The sequence below is a fragment of the Anopheles arabiensis genome, chromosome 3, assembly GCF_016920715.1.
Source record: "Anopheles arabiensis isolate DONGOLA chromosome 3, AaraD3, whole genome shotgun sequence".
NCBI classification, from domain to species: Eukaryota; Metazoa; Arthropoda; class Insecta; order Diptera; family Culicidae; genus Anopheles; species Anopheles arabiensis.
Window position 1 is genome coordinate 38,171,387 of NC_053518.1, and position 20,067 is coordinate 38,191,453.

Genomic DNA, 20,067 nt, shown 5'->3' on the forward strand with positions numbered 1-20,067 from the left:
TGAATATAGAATGTAGTTATTCCGTTAGGTTTCTTATGGTTTTATTATGCATTTCATATTTACACACCGGATAGAAAGCGTTGAAAAAAGGCTAATGCTTTAGGATATTAACTACCAATGCCATTCCCACCAACTACCAACTTGAATAATGCACGAAAAAGACTGGAAAATCCTTGCGGGACACTCGCATTGTGTCCCCAAGTGTGCTACAAAATAATGTGCACGTTCATTTCCGCATTATCATCAGAACAACGGTCGTTCGGTTAACGGTTGAGAACAATACAAAAAAGGCAAATTTATTAAATCAACAACCCGTGTGTGTATGTGTGTGTGTGCGGCGTGCACAATGATGATTTAAATTCTTCATTTACACTCCTTTGCGCGGGAGCGAGAAGCGACAATAAAAAAAAACGCTGGGGAAGGAAATTAAGCATTCCGTAGCACGGTGCCGCCAACCCACTCACCACGATGACACATTCGCGTGTCACACGGGGATGACGTGCACGTCTGTCGTGAGTATGGAAAGGATAACGCGCCAGTCGGTGCTGCTCTGCTGGACATGGTGTGTGAGCTTGTTCGCTTATCATCGCCGTGCCTGACGCACACACCTACACACACACATGCTAGTCTGCTAACCTTTCCTCGCACTCATAATGTCCCTGATTCCGACGCATGTTTCGTCGCATTTGTACAAAATAGCCCGCTGATGACCAACTTTGTGGTTTTATTCCGTAGGTGGAAATGTGTTTCGTCTTTTTTTGTTGTTGTCTATATTTCGCTGTCTTTTAGTTTCCGCTCATTTTGCGCCACGTAATGTCCATGTGCCGTTGCGCCGAGTGGTAAACGATTTGTGCCGAGTTGTATAAGCTGTCGCAATGGCACAGGAAATTATCATTTCCATACTTTTGTTTATGCGCGGTCACACAGCGGAACATCCAGCCGGGAGAGGGAGATTCAGTTCCATCATAAGCATATCCGCTGCCGGCTGGTTTTTGCTACCATTTGCCGCTGTATTTTCTGCCGCTACCCATTTAATTGCCTTTTTCTTGTACATTTAAATGTCACTCGTCAGCTCGTAGGGCTATGACCATTGGTCAGCCATATTGCATCGGTTGGCAATCTCAGTGTGTGTGTGTGTGTGGGTGTTGTGGGAAAATACTGATGACTAAGTTGAAACCCAAAACCAGATGGTTCCAGTAATCCTTTTCGCTCGCAAATGTGTGTAGCCTTAATGAGTGTCCACTGAGCCATGATGGATGTGGCATCATACGGTTGCAATATCATATGCTTGCAATAATTAACAAGATGAAAGATCCCAGAGAGATATAGATCCGTACGAAATGCTCAGTTTTTAGTTTATTTGTACAGCAGTTTACACGTCGTAAAAAAATATTCAAGTGAGGTTTTGTTATTGAATACTTGTTTAACTATTTTATTGCTATAATATGATAAGATACTTTTGCGTCATCAAGCGATAACTAAGAAAAACTAATAATCAAGCACTGAATATACTTTCCTATTATTATTACTTGTACCAGGATAATTTGTGTTTTCGTAATGTAATTTTCAATGTGTCAGGATGCGATTTGTATAATTGAGTCAAGTCGTACGACCTGACAACATGCCCGTCATGGGATCAAGCCACGTATGGATCGTGTCTCCCATACGTCGGAATGATTATCCTACTAAAATAATATTACTAAAAAGCTTTAATCCATGATAACAAGAATATTTTGCGCTCAAAGGACATACAAACATTGCAGGCAATAACAATTAATCAAAAACTAAAATCGTTAAAATGTGTGTTAACATATTAAACCACAATGAAAGGACAATACACATCAATAAACGAATAAATAAATGAATCAACAAAAGAAGTAACAATAATAGAAACTAAAATAGCTTGACTAAACTAAGCTAAATTTAAAAACTAAACTAATATATAGAACTACACTGGCTTTGAATTTTCCATCTTTGAGAGGAGTTAGTTTTATGTTAAGCTATAGGGAGCACTGTTTGTTATTAGGTCTTCAAACGCTTGAACATCGTCACAAAGTAAATCAAAGTGTGTTTGTCAGCAAAATGTTAAATAATGAATTGGATGCACCTTCTCTATTAGGAAAGCTTAACATTTATGCACCTGCTAGACCACTTCGATCAAATTTACTCAATACCGCACATAGACGTTCTCCCTCTCTTGTTGACCTGCTCACGATAGAGCACGTCGATGTGACATAGCCCGGTCAACAACAATTCTCCAGGATGCTCGGTCCCTGGCTGCAGCCTCCCATCCATGTTGACATAGACGCACGCTTTATGGAACTAACGATCCTGTATTATTAATGGCAAGGCAATTTAACGATTGGATTGATCATTTTAACTTAAATCTCTCGACTGATTGGTATAAGTGAAACTTTCTATTACTATTCAATTTCGGTGATAATAGTCACTGATCTAGGGATTAGTTTGAAACTTAACAATAATATAGTTTGATAAGTGGTCGTAGCACAAATATTCAGGACAATTATATGAATAAATAAATAATATATTAAAAAATTTCGTTTTGTTTCCATCTCCTTCACAGGGCCCTGGCTGGGAGTATGAAACTGAGCTGCCAGAATGGGCCAGAGTGGACTGGCACGACAATGAGTTTGAGTAGGAACTGCAGCACAAACTAGCGATGCTTCGACTGCAAACACCCTGATCAACTCATCCCAGTGTCCTGCAGCTGGATGATAATTGTGACCAGGCGAAGAAGAAGCAGAAACTGTGACCAAAACACAATTGTCATCTCGACACAATTGTGTTCTACGTAAACTAAGTCATACGACTTATGATCATAAATCACACTTCAACAACAACTGCAACAACAACCAACAAACAAAAAGACATAACCGAAAGGATCAAAATGCACCCCACGGTAGTGCAGCGCGTGGAAGACTTAACCGTAAGACGCTTCAAATAGTAGGAATATTTTTGTTAAGAACGTTTGTAGCGGACGAAAACTGAAGCAGAAACATCAAACTCCAATGGTATCAATAGTAAACAAAATATGGAAAAATAACAATGTAGCCACACGTAGGCGGCTACCAGAGCGGTGGGGTGTCTTATCCAACATCATAAATCACAGTACGCTAGCAGGACATTGCGTGAATCCATATTTACGTGCATATTATTAACGTTCAATGAAGCTGCAGCGTTACGGTGTCACAATGTGGGCTCTCTCGCTAAACAACGCTGGCTGCACGCTGCGAAACGTGCGAAAGGAGAGAGGACCCTCTAATGAAATACTAACCCATGGTGGTATGTAATTGAAAATGTTTTTTTTTTTTCTACACAGCATAATATTTCACACCGATCGTAGCAATAGTGTGTAAGCTTTCAGACGGGCCGAAGGGCTGAGCAATGGGAAGCTCCAATGTGTCCCGTAAACGTGAAAAAAAAAACAGTCGTAATGATCTTCCGTCGCTGCGGATTATAGCACAGCAGTTAACGTTACATTTTATAATAATTGTATCGCAGCAAAAGCATTGATTTATATCTACCGTGAAATGGTTAGAGGAGATACTGCGAGGCGCAACTAGGAGACCGTGAATATGTTACGCTAAGACATGTGTCACAAATGTGCACTTTAATACGATACATAGGTGTGTGTGTGTGTTTTGGTTGACATAAACCATTCTGTTTCATGTTGTTTAAAAATATTTTTTAAAATGTCATCCCTTTGCTCCTTCTTTCTCCGTGTTGTTTACGATGTTTCTCTTTTTTCTATCATTAATATTTCTCCTTTTGTAAATGTTAACTGTTCCTTTCTTATTAACTAAATGTTTCATGCATTTATTACCACTGTTTCTTTTCCTTCAATGTATTGTCTTCGTTTTATTCAAGTTCTTCATATATTCAAGACAGTATATAGGTGGTGAAATACGACAGGTTAAAAAGAAAAGGAACTAGATTGCAGTTAGCAATTAGACAATACAGCGAAACATTTAGTTTGTGATGCGACTAAATGTATGGTGATGTCGCAACAAATGAAAAATAACAACAAGAAAAATGCATAAAAAATACAATACCAAACATTTTACATAGTTTTCAATTTGTTACGTTTAAGAAAATGAAAGTGAAAACAAACAAAAAACAATACAGCTTTGCTACGTAGAAACTGTCCTATAAGCGAACGAAGACGTTAAAAACTACGAAAATCCTTAGAATTGAAGTTACATACTGCAAACAAAGAAGAAGAAAAAAGACCACAATGGACAGTCGTGTTTAGCTTTAAGCATACAAAAACAAAAACAAACAAACGTTATCGTAAAGTAAAACTTGTTATACATGAAAAGACGAACAACAATGGAAATTGCCACTATCTCTTACTCGCAAACAAAATGCGCATATATATCTTTAGTTTCGTAAAATTAGTTTTATGTTTTAACTGTGTTGCAAAGCTTTTTTAGAACAGTGTACGACGAAACGCGACAAAAAGCACACTTTATCACACCATCAAATAACCAATCATTTGCGGTTGGTAGAAAACATTCAGCGAGAACAGAGGATAAAACAACCGAACTCCTCCCCAATGCTAAGCAAACTACTCCTTTTCGGCAGTGGTGGTGTTAGGTTAGGTAGATGTATCTATAATTTGATTGCTTTTATTTGTCTTGTGAAACGGTCGGACTGTCGGTTTGGACACACACGGTTGCCAAAGAGTAGCGTCGGGGTGAAAAAAGTAACTTTCAAACTCCCCTCATCACCCTTCCCCACTTACCATTATTGCCCGACGCTGGTGGAAACAACTGCAACAAAACCGCACGCAGCCCGAATCGTCATTCAATCAACGACAACCGCCCTCCCAGGTATGGTTGATTTTGGCGTTTTCGCATTTTCCTGCCATGGTTTTTGGATTTCGTTTCGATTCATCCGGTTGGCGGCAGCAACCGGCAGCTCATACAGCAGCATGTTTGTAGTTTTTTTTTCTCCCACCGTAAGTAATTGGTGGTCTGGAATGGAACCGGTCGGAATTTACAGCAAACTCAAAACGTAAATAAAACACCGCCACATACCAACGCGTTCTGCTACGTGCGGTGGGGGGAGGAGAGGTTGTTGATTTTGCTGCATAGGGGACAATTTTGGGTGTTCCTGATTGGAATGAATTCGACGCATTCAAACATCAACGGGCAGAACAGGGTGTGGGATGCTAAGAATTGGTGGAAGTTATTTTTTGCTGCTCGGTTGAGAGTGGTGTGAAGGTAGGCAGAAGGGACCAACACACCTGTACGAACAGGGAAGTTAACGCTGTGTAATTCGAGAGTTTTGCGTGCAAAGTTTTAGCAACAAGACGCTTTTGTGGAAAATTAACTTTTCCACCTTTTTTGTGTGAAACGGAGCGTTTGCCACTGGGAGGCGGCACTGGGTGAAGGAAGTGCCACAAAACTCTTCGACAGTACATACACACACACACACGTGATTGCTATGAATGGGGACAGCATTGTTGTGGATGAGTTTGTGAATTGTTGGCTTCCACAGCGTGCCGAAGCCCGCCAGAAGTCGTGGGTTTGGAATCGTTTAGTGAGCAAAAGTTGAAAGCTAAAAATCAAATGTAGCATAAGTACATAAGAACGCGTGGTAGTAGCAGCAGGTTTCAAGGGCAATTGTCATCCTGAGCCTGAGGGGAAAGGATAAGGACACTTGAGACTCCATAAAAGACATAACCGGGTGAAGCTGTGAGATGGTAGCAGAAGGAATTGTAAAGTCGGTATTTAATCTAAGAGAGAAAGGGAAATAAATCCACACCACAGTGTAGCAAACAGGCTAGCCAGGAACCAAATGGCAATCCATGAACATTGAACGAATTGGCAGCCTTCCCTTAGCTAAAGAGAACAAGAGAGAGAGAAAGTGGAAGGAAGTGAGCAAAACTATCCATCATCCTTGGCAGTCGGTGTAAGTAGTCAGGCCGGGGCTCATGCCAGGAACTTCCAGAGGGAAGATAGTTTGCATGCAAAGGAAATGAAAATTCCTGTCTGCCTTTTTTTCGCACTTTTACAAAAGTTGGCTTCCTGTACCTGTAAAAAGTGGCACACGTTCATCGTTTTGATTGCCAGAAAAGGTTTGCTGCAGAACAATGGGAGTAAAGGAACAAAAAGGCAAGCCCCCGGGGGCTTCTGTGCAACATTTACTTTTACCAAAACCTTAGGGAAGTTATTTGAAAATCATGATTTGATAGCGGAAACCATCGACGATAATGATATTTGTTCGCATTCTCCATGTAATTTCAACGCTACTGCTGAAGAGAAGGAAAAAAACACATCCAAACTGCGCTTTGCCGTAGGAACGGATTTTTTAAACCAATTTGTGCTGCGCATTTTCATTTTCTACCTTTGCTTTTGTGTAAATACACCCAGCTGCCATTATATATCCTGGAAAGCTCGCTTAACCCGTTACTACGCGTTACTACGTTCACGTTACGATAACGAAGAAAGTTACGTAGGTTGGATCGAATGGTTCTACCCGTACGTTTCTTCGTTCGTATTTCGACAGGGGGACAAGGGTGGGATAATGTAAACGACAAAAGACACATTTTCTAATCATTCAATTAATATTTCCTTCTTCGTGTTACCTGTTAGTGTTTTCTTTGTTGGTATTGTTTTCTTCTAAAGAAATTAAAAAAAACAGCAACCAGCAAACGAATCGTTTGTTCTTTTCTTTGTTTGCTCGTTTATGTAAGACTTTTCTATCATCTATTAAGCATTTGTTTTGGATTCTTCTAGATTAGTGTTGTGTAGTGTATGTTAATTGCGTTTGCATTGCGCTGCTTTTTATGTTCAGTGTTTATGTTGTGTTGTGCAAAAGGTTCCAGTATAGGTGTCCGTATATATTCGTCCTTTCTAAGGGTGAAACAATATTGTAGAAGAATATTTTAATTACCTTCTCATTGGTAGTCTATTACTTTTACCACTTATGTTTTATTTAATGCGTTCAATAAACATCGGTGTTTTTAAGCATACAGTGGCGAGTTTAGGGGGATCCCCTGGCGATCACCCAGGTCCGTCTACCGTTAAACCCGCCACTGCTTACATATACTGTTTCGTTTGTAATGTGGCATTATTAGTTCAGCTAGAAGCGTAAAACACAGTACAGAAAATAGAAGGCAAACGATCATTTATTTTATGTATACAACTATTTAAATATTTGACAGGTTATTTAAGCTACTCCAGTGGTCACATAAGTTTAGCTCTTGCTCTTTATCCATCATTCATTTTAAATGCTATTTGTAAGTGTTTGATTTGTAACATTTGTTCTTCGGTCTGATTTATACATCATACAATGCACTTTTATTCTGTTTTTTTTTTGTCCCTATCTATTTGTTTTTCCGTGCCACCACTACCCCGTATAGTTTTAATTTCGTACTGCTACTACTTGCTACACTTTTAATTTAAAGCGTTTAATTCGTGTTTTAAAACCATTGTAATTTTGTTGCCCATCGATATCAAATGAATAAATATGTGAGAGACAGAGAAAAAAAAAAACATATAAAGACAATGACAACGACTCCAACAATGGTCCTCGCGTCTCCAGCCAGTGCGTGAAAATGATGACTGTGAAGCAGTACTGCAAAACCGAAACCGAAGTAGTGTGATACCCAACCCCAACTCGCAGCCCCAAAACAACATCAATCTCGTGTAAAGCCTACATGGGGCAATTAATTCACCCTGCTCGAAGTACGTAGTACGAATTTGGGGAAAACAGACACAATAAACCAACATAGAGAAGAGGAAAAAACAACAGCAGAAATTCTCCATAAACCTTAATCACCACCACTACCACCACCAGATGATACTGGGGCACTGGTCACGCTGCATCCTGTGCCCTCTGTGTGATTTGGTACAATCAAAGGATTTGCTGCAGAAAAATGGCAGTCAGCTCACTGAGCAGGAAAGGAAAGGAAAATAAAAAAGATACCAAAAACAAGCCAAAAAGCGATAAAGAATTGGCTTGTGGAATTTTCAATTAACAATCCAAAGCCAACAACTCTCCCCCGGGGACGTCCGTCCCGTTCGAATGCTTTCCTTTACATCGAAATTATCTTTCCTTTTTTCCCAAGTCTCACGCGTTCAAGATTCCTGTCGTCCCATTTTCCACGAAAAAAAGAACATCATCGCTTTCCAAAAAAATGAATGATAAAGTTGAGTTTGATGGTATGGTGTGTGGTGGCGGTCGTGATTGGATTGGTATAATTTGTGTTTCCATTTGTGCTGTTGTTCCCATTTTTTACGTTTTTCCTTCTTTTTTGTATGTGTATTGCCTTTGCTTTTGCTGGCGTTCGCTAATAGACAACAGATACACACACACAGACAAAGCGCAACAATCAATCGATCGAACCCCAAAACCCACCCATCCTGTGGCAAAGGAGAAGGATCATCATGTTTGCCGCATGTTTTTCTTTTCTTTGGTTTTCCACTCGAACTCCCTCCCACTGCTGTCCACCAATCAGACCATCAGCATCCCTTTACCCCATCCCCGTCCCCAAAGGATAAGACTTGACATCCGAAAATTCCTTCCTCAATTATTCAATTATCAGGCAGGTTTCCTTTTTTTTTTTGCTCTTTGGGTGTGTTGTGTGTTTAGCGAATTTTTGGGCTCAATTCTTGCTTCCGGTTCCTGTGCGTGCGTGCGTACGCTTTTTTTTCTTTCTTTTTCTTTGCCTTACCAGGATAATCCTGTTTCATTGTGTGTGTGTGAGTACGGCTTTCTGATGCGCCCATTTGCCACCGTCAGCCGATCGCGAGGTCAACGGGCTGTAAGCCGGTGGGGATATTGAACGTTGTCGCTGCTCGGGAAGTCCTTCATCTTCCTTTTTTTGGATTATCTGAACCGTGGAACCACTAAGTCGAATCCCGGACATCAAATCACAATGCACCAGGGAATGGACCATTGGAGCAAGGTTGATTTGGGAAAGGGGTTTCCACCCCCCAAAAACGTGATCGTTCTGTAAGCTCTTTGAGGGAAAGCTGTTTTTCGCTCTTTCCATTTTAATGTTAACTTCTCGCTGTCTTTTCTCTCTCTCTCCCTCTCCCTCTCTCTCTCTCATCTCCTCTTTTAATCCACTCAATTATAATCCCTTCAGCTTCATAAGACATCAAGCGAATGAGTGACTGAACGCAGCCAGCGCTCAGCTGGATGGTTTGTTCGTCCAGTTCTCTTCCGTCGTCGGTCGTCCGTCCATTCGTTCGTTTTGGGGCGGGCGGGAAATCCGTTTCCGATGGGGCAATAGGATTTTCGCAGTGTTTGCTAAAAATTTCGTCCGGTCGACACACAGTCTACCCCAGCTGCCCCGCTTCTCGGTGCCGACTGTTCGATGGTTTGGTTTGTTTGTATTTTGCTTTCCGCGCTTTTCTTCGCCCAGCGTTCATCGAGTGTGCCATATTTCCCCCGAGTTGGAGTGGAGGAGACCTTCGCGGTACAGGAAATTGAAAAGTGATTATCATCGGGGAACCAACGGGCAACGGTTCACAGGCGTTTGGTCCGCGCCGTGACACACGGACGGTATCGTTCGGGTCCCATTTCCGGGTAAAATTTGAAGCCATCGACGAGATTGGAAGTTAGGAAATGGTTCCGTCACGTTACAAAAAAAATAAGAAAACGATCGCAAGACAGCATTGCTAGCAGTCGTTAAAAGATTGATTAATGTTGGGATTGTGAACAAAAAAAAGAAACATCCTTCCACTTCTTGAACCCAATTGACACCTTGGGGGACCTATTTCCGATGACTGATGTTTCGGGAGTGGCTAAAAATAGCGTGAGCTTTTAGTGAGTGACGATAGGACTGTTTTTATCATTTCGGATTATTGTCCTCAGTCCCTGTCTGTTGCAAATGTTGGTGACCGTGATTTAATTTTTTGTATTCATACCTTTTATTTGCATCACGTTTTTCAGCTTTTCCAAAGCGTACAAAGAGTACATGACAGTCGAGTAAGTAGAAAGAGATAAAAATAAGAAAAAAAGGTAAAGAAAGGCGCAAATAAGAACAAGGAAAAATAAATCAAGAATGCCCAAAAGAATGAATCTCGAAAGATATTGCAAAATGGAAGAAAAAAGAGTGGAAAATATAATTGAACTGTGCCTTTTTCTCAGTAGTAAAGCGCGTAGGAAGTGATGAAAATGCGAAAATGCGTGTTTAAAAGTCGCCCATTGATGGGAAATATGCAAGACGGTAATTTGATTGCAAACAAAAAAGAGAAACCTTCTGGAATCAGCATGGATTTAATTTGTCAAAACTTCCGTCAAAGTGGAAAGAGCATAACAGTAAACATACATGGACCCGATGGTTTTGGTAAGTATGAGATACAAGCTGTAGATATAATATAATAATACAAAAATTCAAACAAAACTTCATGAAGAAAAAAATAAAAACATTAACTTAAACAACGTCAACGTATCATACAAAACAAAAAACTAAATTGTCAGGGTTTTTGTGGCATCACTACACAGCGCACCATCTCCCAACAAAGGGACTGAACGTTCCAGTTGTTTGTACAATGAGTGAAGTAGAAGGAAGAATCTGACGGTGGGTGTTATAATGCATACGAATGTACAATAATTTCCAAACTAAAATGCATAACATTCTGTATCGATACTATTAAACGAAATGGAAATGTTAAAACGAAACCAGATAACGAAATCATGCTAATTTTCTTTACTAAACCATTCCCATTTGCTTGCAACATACAACCGCAAGCATGTTTACATACACATCTAAATCTACTGTCAGGATAATGGTGTAAGATGTATAAGGACAGTAAGGGCAATTTTTTAATAAAAAAAAGCTTACCATTATACGCATTGTTTCTATAAATATCGTCTGTGCTAAAATCCGATCCCAGCGAAGATGGGTAATGGAATTGTAAACAAAAACTCAATATTTAGAAAAAATCCAGCAAAATGGATACATTAATCGAAACGGAAACAATAAGCAAAGGGGTGAAGGTAACGTTGTTAAAATAATAACAAGTATAACAAATCGAAAGCGAAGGTGATAAATGAAGCAGTACAGCGGGAGAGGTCATTCTGATAAGCAAACCAGAAAATAGTTACAAATAAAACTAACGTGTTTCATCTTTGCACTATCACTCATATTGTAGAAATGGACTTTGAAAATTGAATATTTACTACACAAACATGGAATTAAGATAACACATTCACAAATGCAAAGGTTGTAGATTGCTTTTAATCATATAATTGATTCATTTCCTGTAGAAAAAAAAGTAAAATGTTGCATGCCATGGATGTTTCAAATAATTTTTAAAGAAATTGTGTGGGTTTAGTTTGCAAAAGTACATATTTTTCCTGGTCGAATCCAATGTTTTAAGTAATGATTAATTAATTATGCAAAGTGAAATGAATACTTCAATCAATACCACTTTGCTTTGCTAAGTTTGTGAGTGAACCCTTTTGGTGGAAAATAATTTTGAATGCAATCTACGCCAATGTGTGTGGTGTGCTGTACAATTTTCGCCCATTGGTTTAATCACAAACCACCCGGAAAAGTTTTACCATGCACGCTCTGGGTGTGTGACGAAATTGTTAAAAATTTCATAATTATTTCTTTTCTTGGAAATGTGTTTAAAAGCTATTGAACTATTTAATTTATTATGTTGATGACCTTTTAAGTTAAAGTTTTATGTTTGAATTTGTATCATTCAAATGAAACATATAACCAGCAAGAATTATATTTCTTATGTATCAACTAAAATCAAATCTGTTAACCGATCATTACGGAAGCGAGTGGATCAAAACAAAGAAGAAAATATAACGTAAAAATCAAACTCAAGAAATAATCATCAAAAGCTTTAAGAAAGTAAAAACCCATACTAGTAAAACAAGCGACATGAAGCAACCATCAAAAAAAGGAGAAATAAATAAGCCGTAGCACTTTCAACCCGTATAGATTGAATACAAGAAAACCATTGCTGGTGATGGATGCTTTTAGCGACACATGGCTTGATGGAAGCTATACATTTTTGCCAACATAGGACGTGAGTAACTAACAGGATCAAGAACCACAAGTAAATAAATTAAAATATAGCCTAACAGCGTTACTATCAACAGTTAAACTAATCATTACTCATCGAGCTTTTTAAAACACAGTAACAACTCAACAGGCGACCGTTGATCGCTTGTGCATGATTTCACGTTTCCAGCGCCCTATTAGCTGATAAAATTGTTATAAAAAAATATAAAGTTGAGCCAACCGCAATTTAGCAAGAATGGAAAGTGAAGGTTAAAAGATTAAGTAGATTTATTTCTTTTTTAACTATCTTTTATCCTGTTTGATTAGTGTGTTGTTTGAAGTACCATTACCGTTTTGTATGAATTATTTTATGTTTCTGGCAAACTGTTCTCCAATGAACAAGAGTTTGTTTAGAAAGGGGTGCATTTTTAAATCGCAAACTGTGACACATTTTTATGTATTCATAAATAATTGTTATTCAACAAAGGCACATCAATATGCGTACAATGCGTTTTTAATTTCAAGCGTTGATACAAGTTAAAACTAGACAGTAAAAAAACAACTGATAACATATTCTATAATAAAAACAGAATCATGATCATAAAGTAAAAATGTAAAAGTCAAAGGAAAGAATACGAAAAGAGATAAAAAAGGATGAATTTAAAAGGAAAAACAATGAAACAAGTTGTAACACAAGAATGTGCAAAAATATAACAAATGTTTTTTTATAGAGTAGTAAACTTAATTAGGAAAAACAAAGATTCATAAAACACACTACACTCTGGAGTAGTTTCAGGCTAGCATACAAGAGATAGTATTCTTGAGAATCTTGATACATAGTGTACATAGAACACGAAAGAAGGGTGAAGAAAAAATAATGCTACCACTAATAAAAGCTACACATTGGATCAAAACTAATACATAGAGGAATAGAATAAGGTACGGAATTTCAATGCTAAGTTAAGGGAAAGGGAAGGTTGCAACTCAACGTAGGGCTGTATGAGAATCCTGTTCTAGCGAGATTTATTCATAACATGACATGGATTTGATTTCGTTTTATTAAACAAAAAACGTATATGGTACGAGTATTTAAGTAAACATAAACTATGGTATCTCTGCTACAATAACAATGTGGTGAAAGAACGGCGGAACGGTGTGGTGCGTGGAACTTGGGATTATATCAACCGAAGGGTTCATAATCCGCAGCTCGAAAGCTCGCAATAATTGGGATAATGGAAGGAATATTTTGTAACTTTTGGAAAATAACGGAAATAAATAACATATCTGCACAAAATATCATACCGACCAAGAGTTTATTCATACGGTTGTTTTAAATACAGGTTTTCCCCGATATACGCCAGTTTCATCGAAATCAATGCCTATATACTAGTGGTGGGAGTTCGGAATCGAACCTACCCGATTCCGATTCCGTGTTCGGAATCAATTCCGGAGCCGATTCTGGTACTGGAATCGATTCCGATTCCGGAGTCGATTCCGGAGTCAATTCCGGAGCCGATTCCGGAGTCCATTCCGGAGCCGATTCCGGAGCCGATTCCAGAGTTTACTACGGACCCAATTCCGGAGTTTACTCAGGAGCCGATTCCGCGGTCAGAATCAGCTCTGGGATCGGAATTGACCTGGGACTCGCAATTTGCCCCGAAAATGGAATCATAATTGACTTCAGAATTAGAATTAGCTCCGGAATGTGAATTTGTTCTTGAATTAAAAAAAGAAGTTTTAAAAGCGAAATCAGTCCGGGAATCTTCATGAGAATGGATCGTTTACAAGTAAATTTTGATTTTTTGCGGTTATCAATACGTAGTATGATTGGACCCAAACGCCTATTTTTATGGCGATTCCGAAGCTGACTCCATTTGGCCGATTCTATTTTAGGAGTCAATTCCGATTGGAGAGACGATTTTGATTCCGGAACCGATTCCGATTCCAGATTCGATTCTGAACCCAATTCCGATTCCGGAGCCGATTCCGGAATCAATTCTGGAGTCGATTCCGGAACCAATACCGGAGTCGATTCCGATTCCGGAGCCGATTTCGGAATCGATTCCAGAAACTAATCCCAGACCTACTATCCGGAATCGATTCCAGAAAACTGCGGAGCTAGCCGGAATCGATTCCGACAAAAACATCATTTTTCCCATCACTACTATGTACCCTTCGAAATTCCACCCACAAAAATCTATAAGAGCGGTCGTGTGGTCAGATAAGTGGATATCAACACCATCGATTCTTTTCTGGTGAGAGATTGTGCCGTTTAGAACCCGTATAGTGGTCATTTAGTAGATGTGTGGCAGTTGGTTTGTTATTCAAATATCCGGGCGAAATTGAGTCCCGCTGAGCCCGGATAAACGGCACTCCGCTGTAATTGTTGAAAATTTTCATTTTTTGCTTATTTGCTCATCAAGGGTTAAAATCGATTGCAATCTTTCAGTGAAACATTTCATGGGAATCATTTCACGAAATGTTTCGAATTTTACTTTCGCTCTGCAGTCTGGTACAGAATGCAAATATCACATTAAATACTATTTCATTTATGTATGAAGCCAATAAATAAATGATAAATACATTCCTTACATCCTTTTTAATAAATTTTGGTTTCAAATTTACTTCATTTTTTGAATTTCCGTTGAAAAGGCACACTTTCCGGTGCAAAGGCACACTTGATCGCAAATTCGACTCTTGGACATAGTGTCATCAACCGAGCTGGACACACACACACACACACACACACACACACACACACACACACACACACACACACACACACACACACACACACACACACACACACAATCGCACACGCACACACACACTGTCAACTGAAATCAAAACAAAGCAAAAAACCTCCACTCGTACGAGGAACACAAATGAAACGCTAAATTTAGCTAAGCTTACACCTTTTTGCAATAATTGTGACTAAATAGCAATAACACCATAAAGCGTTCAAAATTATCTTAAGTTAGCAACACACAAAAGGTAGAACAAACCTTCCTACATTACACATCACATGGCTGTCGAACAAAGCGAAAGTGCCTAAAGATCATTCCAATACGACATTCTTCTGTAAGTAAAGTTGCGTTTCAGTGCGTAAAACAGCATTCTAGAACATGTTTCTTTTGGCAGAGAATTAACGAAACAAAGAGCAATTTAGTGTGGCCTTACCGAAATGTTCCGAACGCTAGGCGCCACCGTTTTGCTGCTGAAAATAAGCCTCACGATTGCGTATCGGCCTGTGTTCATCTACCATGGCATTCTTACTGGTGCGGATAGTATGGGGCATTTGGTCAATAGAATCCAGGAGGTATGTGTTTTCGTGTACGATACATCGCTTTATTCTGTAATTGTTCTCTGTATCGCTCTTCTCTCCTTGCGCACAGGTTCACCCTGGCACGGTGGTGTACAATTTTGGGCGTTTTGGTGGATGGGCCAGTCTGATAAATGCCTGGCATCAGGTGCAAGCGGCACACGACAACCTGAAATTAGTCTGCGATTTGCATCCGGACGAGGGCATCAACATGATCGGCTATTCGCAGGGTGGTCTGCTGGGTCGGGCAGTGCTGCAGATCTATCCGGACCACTGTGTGAAGACGTTCATCTCACTAAGCTCCCCGCAAGCGGGTCAATTCGGAGGTAAACGTTGTTCAAAGGTTCACAACACGTGGATGTTGAGTAACCATTTTAATCCATTTTTAACCCTTCCTCTGTCGTTTCAGATGACTTTTTGCATTTAATCTTCCCCTCGCTCGTTGCACGAACGGCGTACGAGCTTTTCTACTCGCGCGTCGGCCAGGACACGTCCGTGGGCAACTACTGGAACGATCCGCACCATCCGGACCTGTACGAGCAGTATAGCATTTTCCTGCCATACGTCAATAATCAACTTCCCTCCGTCAACTCTACCCAGTACCGAGAGGCCCTGCTGCGGCTCAACCGGATGGTGCTGATTGGTGGGCCCGATGATGGGGTGATTACACCCTGGCAGTCTAGTCATTTTAGCTTCTTCGACCAGAAGTACAACGTGCTGCCGCTGGAGAAGAGTGTGATTTACACCGAAGATTGGATCGGACTGAAAACGCTACAGGAAAGTGGCCGATTGCACATAATCGAGCGGCAACATGTGCGTCACTATCAGTGGCATCGGACGAACGATGTGATCGACGATGTGATTATGCCATATTTGGACTAGTGTTTCGGTTCACACCACACCCCAATCACGGAGGAAACCATGATTTTCTACCTTACGTTACCAAGGTTCCCAGCGGATTGCTGGGGAGGAGTTTGACATAACTGAAAAAGCAATAGGATGTTTTATGTTTTTTTTGTGTATATTTGCTACTGTGTATTTTATGTTTTGTGTTAGGTAGGAATTATAGTGTGGTTAAGCTTTACGGTCACAAACACAATTTAAGGCTGATTTTTTTAAATATTACAAGTTAAACAGCACGCGGTGCCACTAGCGATAGGAGGATCTCCACTTTCCCATAGGAGGAACAAATGTTTTGGGTAAAATCTACACTACATAGAGGTAGTAATAATATCGGATTTATAAACAAATGAAACTCGAAAATAAACTTTAACAGGTTTTGCTGAGCACAATTTAATAAACTCATCAACAAAGACAAAGGCGGTTTCATCAACAAAGACAAATAAAATAGTTGTTTAACGACCGAACTGGCTAAATAAGAGCAAATCAGCTATGTTACCGGTTGAAATAACTAACTTGCCTAACAATTTTTTGTTTAAAAAGTCTAATAGCATTTAGAAGATTCCAATATGAACTGAGGCTTCCGATTACTCCTTCGAGGGCCTTCGCTATTATCCAGCATTCATAGTTAATTAATTAGTTTTATGTATACGATCATTTACCAGCAATAATACCATATTATGCCAATGACTGCTCACTTCTACTCTAAGTTCCTTTTAATGTGCTTCAAAGAGACTAATTGTGCGACCTGTAATTCAGTTTTTCTATGAATCAGTTCTTTCGTTGTAAATAATCAACATCACTACGATTGTGTTTGGTAGGTAAGTGTGTTTATTCGTTTTTCCTTGCGCTGGGGTTAATATTGTCCCCTTACCGCGCAGATTGATCCCTCTCAGGGACATAAGTGTGTGAGTGTTAATTATTCGCCCTTTTTCGAGGTAAAATGTAAAAGGCAATCAAAGGTGAAGCGCATCGATGAGCTTACTGCTTGTGTGTTGTTAATACGATACACGCGTGTGCGAAAACAGATGAGAGCGGTTAGTAAAGCAATGATGTGCCGGCAATCGTTGTGATAATGCGACAAAATGAAGGAAAGAAAGAAAAAAAATGCACCAAGATTCCGGCGAGATGAAGTGGTGTATGCCTGCCCTTCCTAACAGTAGCCACGATCCGGCACGCGGCGACGCGGCGCACTCTTCAGGATGTTGTCCACGCGCAGTATCATCTCGGCCGCCTCGGCCGCGGACATCAGCACCTGCCGCTTCACCGCGAACGATTCCGTGATGCCGAGCTCCTTCATGCAGCCCACCTTGCCGTTGTTCATGTCCAGCCCCATCGTGCTCTTGCCCTGCGAATGGCCGGCCCGCAGCTCCGACACGAGCTGGGCCGAATCGTACCCGGCATTGTCGGCGATAATCGTCGGCAGCTGCATCAGCGCCCGGCCGAACGATTCGATCGCCATCGCTTCCTTGCCGGCCGTTTCGGCGGCCAGCTTGAACACGGCCGTCGCCATCAGCGTCTCGGAGCAGCCGCCCCCGTACACGACGCGCGATTCCTTCACCGTCGCCGCCAGCACGCACAGCGCATCGTGCAGCGAACGTTCCGCCTCGTCGATGATCTGCTGCGTCGCGCCGCGAATGACCACCGTGCAGGCCTCGCCGAGCGGCACGCCCGAGAAGCGCAGCAGCGTGTCCTCGCCGATCATCACCTGCTCGATCAGGTCGCACTTGCCCAGCTTCACCAGGTCGGGATTGTCGAAGGTGGACACAATCTCGCCGCCGGTCACCAGCGCCAGCCGCTCGATGCCGTCGAAGTCGGCATGCTCGATCGCCATCACGCCCGCATCGGCAAACAGCTGCTCGGGGTAGTTGTAGATCAGCTGCCGGTTGATGAACACGTTGATGTTGTGCGCCAGGATCTTGTCCACCTTTTCCTTCATCTTTTCCTTCTCGGCCACCTCCAGCTCGGCGATCTTCGACATCGAGTCGACCTTGATCGACGAACCGAACACCTTGATCTTGTCCGTGTCCATCGGCGTGTTGGCGATCAGGATGTTGGCGTTCTTCACCGACTTGGGCTGGTGGACGCCCGGCTTTTTGTCCAGCAGGAAGCCCTCGTCCAGGAACGACTCCTCCAGGCAGCCGCCCAGCTTCTTGATGCGCTGGATCGCGCTCAGCGAGCCGGACCCCTTCAGGCGCAGCACCGCATCGACGGCCAGCTTGGCAAAGTGTTCCTTGTGCTGGGACAGAATCTTCGAGCTGAGTGTGGTGCGGGCAATGTTCAGCAAATCCTCCCGGAACCGCTCCTGGTTGGCGGAGTTGTCCGCGGCGGCACCCTGCAGAGCGGTGCGGGCCACGTCGGCCGCCTGGCGCCATCCGGCAATGATCGTCTGTGGGTGGAGCTTCTGTTCCACCAGCTTCTCCGCCTCGCGGATCAGCTCGGCGGCGAACACCGTGACCGAGGTGGTACCGTCGCCGACCTCGTCGTCCTGCACTCGCGACATGTCGACGAGAATCTTCGCGGCCGGATTGTCCACCCCGACCGCCCGCAGGATCGTAGCGCCGTCGTTCGTCACCTCGATCTGCCCCGCGTTCCGGCCGTTCGCCACCAGTATCTTGTCCATGCCCTTCGGTCCGAGGGTGCTTTTTACCAGCTCGCCGATGGCGATGGCGCCCACGAACGAAGATAGACGGGCAATTTCGCCCTTCTCCTCCTCGGCTTCATGCTTCAGGATGCGCACCGGGTTGAGAGACACCATTGTGAGTGGAATTAATTTACAGCCGGAACTTGCACAGAAAACACGCTTCCTCGTCTGAATCACAAGGGGTTGTTCTTGCAGAAAATGGAAAAAAGACGAAAAAGCAATGCGGCTAATTTGACAGCGGCTGTCAGGCCGATGATGTTCGAAAACGGGCAGAAAACAACCCGATGCTATAAACATGGTTGTCGAAATTCGAACATCGAGATGTACTGTGGCATTTGTGCCTTTTGAAAAGGCGGTTAAGTTTTAAAAATTGAGCAAAAATATGAAAATTAGCTGATTTCTTGGTTTTCTTGTACGTAAGATTTACTTGTTAAATATTCCTGGCTAAAAGGCAAAAATCCTTCTAGAATCCGTATCAGATATAAGTGTACAAAGTAGAACGCGTCTACAATGTTAGTTATTTTACTTATTGTTTTATTAATCTGTGCCTCATGGCTCATGACAAATGCAAAATAAAAGATATATACCAGCCGTGTCGTGTTGGACCAGTTATGATACTTGAAGAGAACCGAACAGAAAGCAGTCATAATTTTATGATTTTATTTGATTGGTTCTGTTGAACAGATCATGCTATCTATTGTACTAAGTTTGATCAAATGTTTGCCACTGAAATGTTGCTTTGGATGAAATTTTTGAAAAAAAAATCCAGAAAAATTTAACTTTGTTGTGGTTTGTACTGTGATTTTAATTAGATAAAAGCAATTAAAATGGGTGACAACATTTTACAACATTATCACTGTAAAATGGCTTTAGTTGTTTTGAAAACTGTATATTACAGGTGCTGCATACATTTTTCAGATTTTTTTCTACAAGTAATTAAAAATATTAAACAAGTAATTAAAAAGAGCAGTTTCCGTCAGATTTAAAACCGCTCCATAATGACCCTTTGCTGGTAGAAAGACACCAACATCAAATAAAATTCACTCACAATGCTTAAATTCAGTCTCTTTACAATGTTTTATCAACATAACTAACCAATAGAGACCATTTTATGAAGTTTTTGCATTTGTACCAATTGCGCCTTTTATAAAATTATGATGACAGATGTGTTGTAACGGCTTTTATTCAAATCGAAAC

The 20,067-nt window shown here is 41.2% G+C and overlaps 3 protein-coding genes across 7 annotated transcripts in view; 2 read left to right on the plus strand and 1 right to left on the minus strand.

The window, feature by feature from the left end:
- The window catches only part of LOC120903927 (RNA pseudouridylate synthase domain-containing protein 2-like), a 186,642-nt gene extending 179,106 nt beyond the window's left edge, over window positions 1-7,536 (plus strand). For all 5 annotated transcript variants that reach the window (XM_040313604.1, XM_040313600.1, XM_040313601.1 and 2 more), the window contains one exon: window positions 2,585-7,536. In XM_040313604.1, coding sequence (XP_040169538.1) covers window positions 2,585-2,659 — 75 coding nt within the window. In that variant the 3' untranslated portion in view covers window positions 2,660-7,536. The remainder of the gene's footprint in view (window positions 1-2,584) is intronic.
- A 7,290-nt stretch (window positions 7,537-14,826) lies between these two features.
- LOC120903929 (lysosomal thioesterase PPT2 homolog) lies at window positions 14,827-16,618 on the plus strand. Its single transcript, XM_040313606.1, has 4 exons — window positions 14,827-15,085; window positions 15,146-15,323; window positions 15,400-15,652; window positions 15,736-16,618. Exons 2-4 carry the CDS (start codon window positions 15,189-15,191, stop codon window positions 16,206-16,208), a joined length of 861 nt encoding a protein of 286 aa, XP_040169540.1. The 5' UTR covers window positions 14,827-15,085; window positions 15,146-15,188; the 3' UTR covers window positions 16,209-16,618.
- Window positions 16,619-17,034: 416 nt separating this feature from the next.
- On the minus strand, window positions 17,035-19,084 carry LOC120903928 (T-complex protein 1 subunit beta). The gene has a single exon (XM_040313605.1). The coding sequence runs from the start codon at window positions 18,982-18,984 to the stop codon at window positions 17,380-17,382; it is 1,605 nt and encodes a 534-aa protein (XP_040169539.1). The 5' UTR covers window positions 18,985-19,084; the 3' UTR covers window positions 17,035-17,379.
- Window positions 19,085-20,067: the final 983 nt, after the last annotated feature.

Coding starts and splice junctions, on each gene's coding strand:
- LOC120903929 (XM_040313606.1), top strand. CDS start 15,189: ATGTTCCGAACGCTAGGCGCCACCGTTTTGCTGCTGAAAATAAGCCTC. Junction 15,324..15,399: donor TGGTCAATAGAATCCAGGAG/GTATGTGTTTTC, acceptor CCTTGCGCACAG/GTTCACCCTGGCACGGTGGT. Junction 15,653..15,735: donor GCAAGCGGGTCAATTCGGAG/GTAAACGTTGTT, acceptor CTGTCGTTTCAG/ATGACTTTTTGCATTTAATC.
- LOC120903928 (XM_040313605.1), bottom strand. CDS start 18,984: ATGGTGTCTCTCAACCCGGTGCGCATCCTGAAGCATGAAGCCGAGGAG.